Source organism: Alosa alosa, chromosome 7, assembly GCF_017589495.1.
Source record: "Alosa alosa isolate M-15738 ecotype Scorff River chromosome 7, AALO_Geno_1.1, whole genome shotgun sequence".
Lineage (NCBI taxonomy): Eukaryota > Metazoa > Chordata > Actinopteri > Clupeiformes > Clupeidae > Alosa > Alosa alosa.
In genome coordinates this window covers 29,610,094-29,621,246 of record NC_063195.1, presented here as the reverse complement: position 1 = coordinate 29,621,246, position 11,153 = coordinate 29,610,094, and the positions used below count along the sequence as shown (strand labels likewise).

At 47.5% G+C, this 11,153-nt stretch overlaps 1 protein-coding gene across 1 annotated transcript; it reads left to right on the top strand.

Moving 5' to 3' along the window:
• The first annotated feature begins 2,270 nt into the window (after window positions 1–2,270).
• Window positions 2,271–10,398, top strand: lyl1 (LYL1 basic helix-loop-helix family member). Its single transcript, XM_048249051.1, has 5 exons — window positions 2,271–2,996; window positions 4,466–6,008; window positions 8,305–8,399; window positions 8,652–9,006; window positions 9,069–10,398. The coding sequence occupies exons 2-5, from the start codon at window positions 5,182–5,184 to the stop codon at window positions 9,253–9,255; spliced, it is 1,464 nt and encodes a 487-aa protein (XP_048105008.1). The 5' UTR covers window positions 2,271–2,996; window positions 4,466–5,181; the 3' UTR covers window positions 9,256–10,398.
• The last annotated feature ends 755 nt before the right edge of the window (window positions 10,399–11,153 follow it).

Genomic DNA, 11,153 nt, shown 5'->3' with positions numbered 1-11,153 from the left:
GAGCAACATTTCTGTCCCTTACACTTAATTCATCATGATCATGTAATTAGGACACTCATTTTTATAGCATGGTTATTGGACGGATACAGTGTACAGTAAGATGTGTTTCATTATATAATTTGGTCCCATTACAAATGTTATTGGTTTGTGGTTGTAATTCTGTCTGCAAAACAAGTAAATCAAAGCACACAATAGAAAGAAATGTTGTTGTTTCTCCCTTTAAAAAGATCAAAAACGTGTAACTCAATATGTATCATAGCTGAAAGTAGCGAATGCTTGGACTCATTTGTTTTCACAAATCAGCCTTTGACTAAAGTGGTGGTCAAGCAACAAAGCAGAATAGCATTGTGCAAAATGATGGATTTCGTTTAGTTGGTGCACGGTCATCATCAAGACAATCAATGCAAATTCATCACGCTGAAGGCAGGGACATTCTGTTTTTCCAAACAGACTTGACTAACTTCAAGTCCCCAGTGAAAAATAATGGATCCAAAGAATGGCATATGTGGAAACTATATTGATATGTGGAAGAAAGGCATATGTAGGCATACGTTTGGGTGGGTAAATGTACTGACGTTTGGTTGGGTAAATGGATGTTGGCCTGTTAATAGCTTCCTGATGGGAGAAGATTGGCCTGCTCTCCTCTCCTCTCTGTCAAGAGAAATAAATCACAGAATGGACTCACAGAGGCTGGGGAGAATAGGATAGGACAGGCCTATACCAAATACCAATAGTGTTGGATAAAATGGATAGAATTTCAAGTATGGATTTATTGGATGGGGAGAAGAATAACCGGATTGTCACACTGTATGTGGGTGAAATGGAAATGGATTTGGGTCTAGGTGTCCATTTGTTTGCAAGATCCATCCAGAGGTGGCATGGAGATGCCTCTCCTGTAGCCCAGAGAGAGAGAGAGAAAGGGGGGGCATTGTGATGGACTTACACACCAGGATGCTCTTCTTCATGGGGGGGATTAAACCTCTAGCCTTCTAGCCCAGGATGGGGAAACTGGGTTTATCGGGTTAATTGAGGCTTCGCAAAGAAATCTATAGTGAGTGGAAGGTTTTTTTCCCCCCAACAAAATAAAATTGTGGATGAAAACAGCCATAGAGACATTCCATCATAATAAATGCTTACGGCCATATTTCAGTTGTCTCTAAAGAATTTCTATCACCATTGTGATAGAAACAAGGTTAATATCCCGTTATATTCTAAGACATTTTAGACATTATTGCTTATCAATTAAACTAACACTAAACCCTGAAATTGCAATGTATAGACTTTGTTGAGTCATTTATTCAACATAAATACCTTACTGACAGACAAAAGATAAAGACATTTTTTGTCAATATAGTATTTTACATGTGTATTGTATCTGAGACTACATGTCTAATTCTGTTTTTACTTGCTTTGAAACAAAAACAAAATTCCTCTCACTCGCCTTTTCATTTCATGCTGAGAAACAATCCAAAGGAGATGAAATAGATGACCTTTAACTGTGATCTTTCAAACAAAAGGGAGACGATGACATCCTCCTACGATAAATACAATGATTCCATTTCCTACTGTTGAAATGAAAATTTTATGTTATAAAAAATATCTGCGTAAGATGGAAATATCATGTCCTAAAAGGGTAGGTGTTGAGAGCAGTGTACAGGTATAGAAAAAAGGATAATCGCTCATTAGTTAAACACTCTTTTATAGCTTCCCAAATATGCAGGGTTCAAAAATACTGCTTCAGGATGAGAAAAGCATTTTTATAAACTTGCGCCTGCATTCAGACGACAATGTGATTTAGTCCCCCAAAAAAAAAAAATCCAGAGTGAAATTGACACAAGAAACTGGATGGTACGCAGACAATGAGCCCGGCTACACTCTTTTCCTGTGTATAGGCATTCTCTCTTCTGATGGTGTGGGTTAATTTTGTATGTGTGTGTGTGTGTGTGTGTGCACGAGCGCCTCTGGTGTTATTCAGTGGTGATGTAAGCATGGCTTACTTCTGGTAGCGATCCAAGAACCTTTATAGTCTAGGATTGACCATACTATTGGAGGGAGACTCGTATGTATGTCTGCGTGTGTCTAGTAGCGTGTGTGTCTGTGTGTGCCTGTGAGTGTGTGTGTGTGTGTCTGTGTGTGTCTGTGTGTGTGTGTGTGTGTGCTTGGGGGAGGCGGGGGGGTTGGTGGTGGTGGTGGTGGTGGTAGTGGTGGGGCGGTGAGGTTTCCTTATCTGGGGTCCACAGGCGGCGTTTGAGTCCCTTATCAGCGCCCACCATATTGTGCGAGTACATCCTCTTGTCCAGCAGGGAGCGGAAAACTGTCCTTGCAACATGGTTCCCTCTCTCCAGCGCACAGACCGGCAGCAGCCCCATCCAACGGGCAGCCAACTGGAGCCCTGAAACTACCCGAGGAGGAGGGGAGAAAGAGAGAGAGAGAGAGAGAAAGAGAGAGAGTGTGTGTGTGAGAGAGAGAGAGAGAGGGAGGGAGAGTGACATGAGAAAGCATCACCTTGTCTCCGCAACAACGTCAGACTCCACATTTTGTGGATGAACACATAGGATTGTGAGACTGAACCTGGGGCGACTGAAGTATTCTAAATACTACTGTCAGTAGTATTTCTCCACCATTTTATTTATAGGAATTCACGTGATTCCATACAACAGTAGAACACTATTAGAAGTGGCTATACGGTGAGAAATTGTCCCTGGATCGCCTGGTGGACTGAAGCCTGAGGAAGGTTCGCTCCGGGTAACTGCGTTGAGCTCGACTGGACTGCACTTCCGGGAGGACTGTGTGAGGACAGTGACTGGACTTATCGCCGGACGGAATCACAGGACCCTAGATAGGGACAAGAGACACGGGCGAGAAGAAAGGGGTATTGCGAGGAGAACAGGAGTCTATGCGGAGAGAGGGAGAGAGAGAGAGAAGGAGAGAGAGAAAGAGAGAGAGAAGAGAAGACACCAGAGGGACAAATGACTGACCTGCCCCCTCGGAACTCTGTAAGTACTTTCATGGAAATTGTCACTTGTGTGGAGTTCTAATAAATACACATGACTTAAGAACAACCTCTCAAGATAGAAGAAAATTACAATTCTCAGATAAATTGGATTTTCCTAATAAACAATTACCTTATCGTGCAACACATAATACAAAAAATAAATGACAATGACATAATGGAATATTATAACAGACTAACTGAGTAGGCATGTTATTGTCATAGTTATATCTAATGACCATAACTGTAGAGCTATGCATCACATCCTGCATGCGCTGAATATAATATTGGATGGCTGAGCCAATTTATTCAGTCAGTGCAGAGCTGATCATGATTTAAATATCAGGTCATAAAATGTTTTCCTGCTTAATGAGGACAAAGTGACTGTTAAGCACATGCTGCTGATAATCTGCTAAACAAATGGGATAATCCATCACTCTAATCTGGATTAAATATGTTAAAGCAATTAATATGCCATCCCTTGGCTATACAGAGCCCCAGTGCTTAGGAAGTGTTACAGTAGTACTCAATGGATCTTATCTGCTGTGATGAAAACAAAGCATGTAGAAACATGTAGACACAGTAGACATATAAAAGTGTGGTGGCGTTTTATGAAATTTCTATCAGAGCAACATAGTTGGCATTTGTGTCCCAGCCGTTCAGTCGCTTTAATACAGCAGCGATGAGCTGAAGAGCTTCTTAAAAGATAACTACACAACATTTTTAATACATGCAATCTCACTCATACTTTATCTCACTTTGCAATAGCATACAATGCACAAAATGATCAGTTACTATGATCTGTAGTGAAACTATAACTATATATTTATAGCCACTGAATTGCACAGCAGTCTTTTGTTCAGAAGGCCTTGCGCTGTAACTGCACCAGACCAGCTGACCAGGCGTCCCAGTGCTCCTTAAATAATATACCTACGACCTCAGACTCTGGTCAGACCTCTGTTCAGCTCAAACGATAAAGACCGTATTTATAAACACAAACAAAAAGGGGAAACTGGCTGGAACTTAACTTCTTTTTCATGAGAGAGAAAAAGGGGAAGGAGCTGGCTTGCTAAAGCCGATCATGAATCACTCAGGGCAAGCAGGCGGGCAGGCAGGGAGGGTGAATTCCTGTGCCGTCGCTTACCTCATTTCTATTTGGTGGCAAAGAAAAGTCTTCCATGTGGACATTTTTCTTTTGTTGTGGTGGATTTGTAGCTTCGGGATCTTTTTTTTTAAGTTTTCAGGTTAAGACCTGAATGTTTATGAAGAAATGGTCCCTATGTGTGTTCAGATTTGTTCAGAACAGCGTATTGTTTTTTTTTCCTCAAAAGGTCATCTCATACCTCTAGACTGTTATACACAGCCTTTTCTATTTCATTTTCAGACTGTAACTATTTTAAAAGCAAAAAAAAAATATTGGCTGGACCTCACCCTTCACACATGGGTTTATTTGCTCTTTTTTTGTGACAACAGATGTGGATTGACCCTCTGAAATCCATGTGATCAACACACACCCACGAAACACAAAGAACTGGGAAAGTCACTCCTCGTCCTTAGCCAGAGTTCACTGACTGCTCCATCGGTAATTTATCCAGTGTGCTCCTCGTGGGAGCTCCAACACTTGGTAACACAGGAGTCAACACACACACACACACACACACACACACACACACACACACACACGCATGTTAGTGACTCCCTCCTGCTCTCTGTGATTCTCCTCCCCAGAGGTCTTTGGCTCGGGGCGAGCAGGTGTCAGCGCACAGCGCACCGCACGCGCCTGCTCCTGATTGGTCCGATTAATGTGCGCTCAGACGCTCTCCCGCCACCACCACCATTTTGGATGTGACCATGTGGGCTGAGGCCGGCGGTGCGGGCGGAGCGACTCGGCCCATGTGACCTCCCCCTCCTGCCCCCTCACAGCTGGGAGGGAAAGCGTCTTGGACACCAACAGACAGAGCAATTTACACCCAACGCTCAGACAGAAGGAGTGTGTGTTGACCCCAGACTTGGGTTCGCCAGGGGAGCTAATCAGCCCATCAGGAGTCGCAACACACACACACACACACACACACAGACACACAGGAGGCCGAAGGTCTGCGTCTGAGCGAGTGTGAGTGACCAGGAGTGGGCCGCCATCGAGAGGGAGCGGGAGAGGGCCGGCACTGGCCACCCGGAGGAGTTCCACCATGATGGAGAAGCTGGAGCTCGGTGTTGCGGCGGTGTCGGTGGCGGTGTCCGCCGCCCGCTCCCCGAGCCCCCAGGTCTGCTCCGTGCTGCTGTCGCCCCTCTCGCCCCCTCCGGCGCCGCGCAGCGTCCAGCGACTGCCCAGCGAGCCCAGCAGCAACAGCGGAGACGGCGGGAGTCCGCCGACGGCTAATGGCGGAGGGAGCCGGGGAGACGCGCAAGATGGCCGCGCAGGCGCCCAGTCGTCCACACCTGAGCCCGTTGCCGTGGCGATGGACGAGAGGGAGAAGAAAGAGGAGGAGGAGAAGAAGGTGGTGGAGGAGCTGGACAGGAAGGAGGGAGATATGGACACTCAGCCTGACGCCTCGGAGCCGACGACGACAACGCCACCTTCTCATCCTCCTCATCCTCCCCCTCTTCCTCCACCTCCTCCCCCACCCAGCCTTGTGCCTTTCACAGCCGAGCCAAAGGTGACTGTAACCTCCCCCCACAGTCGCACAATGACCCCCACCTCCACCCACACCCCCACCTCCTCCACCTCCTCCTCACCCTCGTTGTCCACCCCATCCCTGGCACCAGCCTCTTTCCCCCTCCCGCCCAACATCCCGGTCATCAGCCTGGGCCACAGCAAGCCTCCGCTGCCCCCTCTCCGCCTGCCCCCCCCGCAGCTGACCACCCTCCACCCCATCCCCAACCTCCCTCACGGGCCCCTGGACGGTCGCCTCACCCAGCTCACCGCCCTGCCTGGATCCAACGCTGCTGCCGGGTCCGCCACCGGCATGCTCCCCTCTGGACCCATGCTGCCCGGGGGGTACCACCTCCTCAACAGGTGAGACACACCTCTGCACAGAGGTCAGAGGTCAGCCGCCACTCGTACCACTCTGGGCTCTCATAGCCTGGCGTGCGTTTCCCAAAACGCACCCCTGGGTGAACCCAAACCAACCTGTTAGCTCATTTGAACTTGCTCCGCAGGTCCGTCTGGAAAGGATCCCATTGACATGTAATGCCAAATGAAATTAAATTGGTGCATTTAACTTATGCCAAATTGTTTCGGAAGTGCAGCAAAGACATCTTTCTTGTAAACAAAGGTTTAAACTGCAGTTCTTTACACAATTTTCAAAGAAAATACACATTCCTTTTAGTGGGGTTTTGGTTATTCAGAAACTAACGTCAATGGGATCTTTTCCAGACTGACCTGCAGAGCAAATTGAAACGCACTACCAGGTTCATCTGGGCTCACCCAGGCTAGGGCTCTCTAGAGTTGAAATGGTTGAAATGGATTTGTGATAGGAGTTGATGGCGGGGTTGCATCCATTCTAGAGCCAGTTCCATGTGTGTGATATAAGTGCCTGGTGAGACAGAAAGTTAACGATCTAAAATGAGCTTTCTTTCAGAAAGTCTTGACAGAGCACTGCAAGTGGGCCTAATCATACACACTGAGTTAGAATGTCTGGGCGCACAATTTGTGTACTTTATGGTGTGGAAATGAACGAAGTGCCCAGATGAGTGAGAGTGAAGCTGTGCACAGCTCAGTGTAATGCCTTGATGAATGGCGGTGCACCAGGGATCCTGCTGTCTAAATCCATCTGTACACTTCATTACTCTCGTAGAGCTGCTAATGTCGAGCCATAATTCAATACACACACACAAATGGCTACCCATCCTCACAGCTAGACGCAGGCATCTCATTTAATGAGACAAAGCAAGATGGCTGCCTATTGTCTAACGCACAGAAGTTTGTCCTGTGCTGTCGTGTGAGTTAGTTAAGTGAAGAGAAGGCTGAGTCACATTAGGCCCCAAGCCGCCGCCACAGCACCTAGAGTTAAGAACCACACCAGCACCAGCTCCAACCACGTCAAACATCTGGCCTCAGGGGAACATCTGGCTAGACTGGTTTTCCTGAATTTCCCCTTGGGGATCAATAAAGTATCTATCTATCTATCTATCTATCTAGACAGAGCACACTCACATAGATAACTTTCTACACACTATAAGCATTACTACACCACACACTGAGCATAAACTCACATACTTTAAGCAATGTGGCACGAGTAAGAGTGGCGTTGGTTGCAGATATTGTCCAGGACAATTGCAGGATGATTGGGAAGCAATATGGCATGAGTGCTGCAGGTAATCACAGCCGTGGTGATATCTGCTGTCAACGCCACGATCACGAGTGCCATACAACAGTTCTACGACTAACCAATCGAGTTTAAAGACACCAAACTGTGTACATTGTAAAAGGGAGCATGTCTACCCTTGCCATCTAACATGTGAAAATCCACCTACGCAAGTGTATATTGGTGCTTGTTGTTGGGGGTGGGCCTGATGCCTCCACTGATGCATGTCCCCAGACCTGAAACCGCTATATGCCCAGAGACCAGAGCAGAGACCACAGGCCCACTCTCACTAATGACCACACCGCTGGCTTAGAAACCACCTGCTTAAGGGAACTGCGTCGCATGACCCCACCGATTGCACAAGAGTGCTTCCTACTAACCCCACCCCCACCCCCACCCACCACCACCACCACCAGCTCCACTTCTGCTCACTAGCAAACACAGACAGCTACTTCGCCCTTGAGAGGCATGCAGCTTGTGTTCCCTCGCTGTTTGTCTGCATGTCTGTCTGCATGTCTGCATGTCTGTCTGTCTTCCTGGTCTGTGGCTGGCGGGTGGATCTATTTGGGTCGTGCCTGGTCTGCGGCAGGCCGCGGGTGCTAATGACGGCAGGCTTCCTCGCGGCACGCCCGCTCAATCAGACTCTTCCGGAAATCATCAAAATCCCGGATAATTGGGCTTTATGGATTCCTCTTCTCTCAATCAGCCGAGCGGATTGAGTCGCTTGCGCCTTGTTACGGGAGCAATTACGCCGCCCGATAGGGGTCTTCAAAACAACAGATCGCTGCGCAAGCGGCATCACTTTCTACTGCTGCAGGTCTGCTATAGTGGGAGAAAGGAAGGGGGTTGATTTGATCCTTCACAGTTGATTGTCTGCTGTGCTGTGCTGTAACAGACCGATTGTCTGGTGCCATATAGACCGACTCCATATAGAACCTCTCTCTCTCCCTCCCTCCCTCCCTCCCTCTCTCTCTCTCTCTCTCCCTCTCTTCCTTCTTGTCTTAGTTCCTTCCTGGGTCCACCTGGCGGTTTTGGGATCTTTGGTAATAACCGCATCAAGAGGAGACCATCATCCCATTTTGAAATGGAGCTCCCTGATGGTATGTAATGTCTAAGACTGTGTAAGTGGGAGCATGATAAGGACTGTGTGTGTGTGTGTGTGCATACAGTATGCACAGTATATGCACATAGATTACAGTATCTCAAGTGTGTTCCTGCAGTTGCATGTGTCTATATTTCATGTGTGTGTGTGTCTGTGTGTGTGCGTGTGTGTGCGCGCGCGTGTGTGCGTGTGTGTGTGCGTGTGCGTGTGTGTGTGTGTGTGTGTGTGTGTGTGTGTTGTGTACCTGTAGCGGGGCCTCCCCAGAAGCTGGCCCGGCGGGTGTTCACCAACAGCCGTGAGCGCTGGCGGCAGCAGAACGTGAACGGCGCCTTCTCGGAGCTGCGCAAGCTCATCCCCACGCACCCACCCGACAAGAAGCTGAGCAAGAACGAGATCCTGCGCCTGGCCATGAAGTACATCAACTTCCTGGTCAAGCTGCTCAACGACCAGGCCACTGACCGCTCCACCCAGCCACACGACGACGGCGTGCAGGACGAGGAAGAGGAGGAGGAGGAGGTTGAAGGGGAGGGCGATGAGGAGGAAGGGGAGGATGAGGACGTCAAGAGCGTCCGGCACGGACTGAAGCACAGCCGGCGCCCAGCCCCGTCCCCTGCCCGCAGACACCCCCCATCCCCTGGTCCCTGGGCGGGCCCGCTTGACCGCCGAGGCTGTGCGACAGGGACGTGGACGCCGTGATGGCGTCACTGGGCGTGTCACCAGGCTCCAGTTGCTACGGCGACACGGACAGCGAGGAGAGCCTGGGGCCCAGGAGCGCCGAGCTCAAGGGCGGGGGCATGATGGAGAAGGTGAAGGAGCAGATCCGGACGGTGGCCATCCCCAGCCACCAGCGGTGACCCCCGCCGGCCACCCCCTGCACCCACAGACTGGACCGGAGGGACGCAAACTGACAAGTGGCCACGTGCGGGCATAATGGACACGGTGACTGTTGTTGTGGATATTTGTGTGTGCTCAAGAGTGAAACGTTTGAAATCGTAGTTGATATGTAAGTGTAGTGGTTGTTCAGTTTACAGTCTTGCAGCTCAGTTGTTTTGTTTCTTGATTCATGGCAGCCTTAATGACCATAATGTTTGTTTCTTTCTGTCCCGCATAATGCAGGGAACACAGAAGCATTGCGAGGAATAGAATCTCAAAAAAAAATCCCATCTCAGTAAAAATCATGTCCCTTCGCGGGCTCCGTAGCAATGAACCATATGTGAATTTATAGTGAGTCTTTTATTTTTTACGTTTTGTATCAAATTTGTATCATAAATATTTCTGTCATAAATGACTCCATCGTAATGGTGTAATGGCAAACACATATTTTGATGCAGTGTGGTACAGACAATGAGATCAATTATCCCTTTATTTCTGTGCATTCTATGGATCTTAATTCTTTGTGAGAGGTCTTTTTTACATATACACACATACGCAGTAGATATAGAGACACCAAGATACATTGAACGCACAGGAATGTTTTCTAGTTATGACCTCAAAGGTATATCATTGTTCCAAAGCAACGGAAGCATTCAAAAACAAAAGCTGTCATAATACACTGTTCCAGTGCAGGTTTGTACATATTTGAATTGGTCTCTAGTTAACTCTATAAGCTCTGGAATAGAAATGAATAGCATTGTGTGGCCCATATCTCATATCTCTCTGTCATGTTGACCAAGCAGCTTTTACTTGACGAAAGGGACATTTCTCAGAAGGTATTAAAGGGGCAAGGTAGCATTTCTCTGTCTAAGCTTACAATGGCAAAAGATCAATTTCATCACATATATTGACTTGAGCTGTGACTGGAAAAAGGGAAGAAAAACATGAGCATGTTAATGTGTCAGAGTGATCATTCAGACACGTACTGTCACGTTTGAGGTTCTCTAATTTTTACTTTTCATGCAAGCAATTGGGGAAAAAGTAACATCTCCACAGTGGGAGGATGTTGTGACATTCAGCATTGTAGAAATTGTGGAAATAAATTATCACTGAGCAACACTGTTCCCCATTTTGATGTCCTTGATGTCATGACAAACCCAGTAGTGTTTTTGCACTTCTCAAGCTGATTGGCATGTGTAATCTATCCTTTTAATAGAGGTATGTAGTAATAGATTCTGACTTACAGTATGTATGGCTGACGTGAACCAACACAAGGGCCAGTAACTCAATTCCAATGTGATACTTCGCTGCCAAAGTACTTGGTAAACGTGTAATATTTCTGCACTCTAAATACAGTATATACACTCAAGAAACGTCTTAATATTCCATGAAATCAAAAAGATTCTTATTCCAACTGAAACCAAGTGGTCATTAAGTGAAGATTGTCTAAAGTTAGCATTATGTCCCTTTTAGAGCTCGGTCTATGAGTTGTGTGTTGATAACCTATAGCCAAAAGGGGCCTGCTATTTTTGGTTGTTTTATTTCAGGCCTTCTCTGCAGCTCTGGGCAGGGCTCCTTTGTTGGGGCCATTATTCAATTCAGGCTGATGGTTCAGGACAGCTGAGAGCCCAAGGGGGATGTCCAGCACTGGACAGGGTGTCCACACCCACAGCATGACACGACACCGTAGCCCAGATTGCGTGAATGCGCCATCACCCTCATTTCCTCGTGTGCATTGTTTTACATCTAACTTTACTCGGGGAATTCCCCCGTCACGTCGAGCGCCTCTCAGATGCAGTCTGCCCGGTGACTTGTAAAGCGAGACGCACACAAAGGACCAAAGGCGCTTCGGTGGCGTTAGTTAAACATATAAACTCCC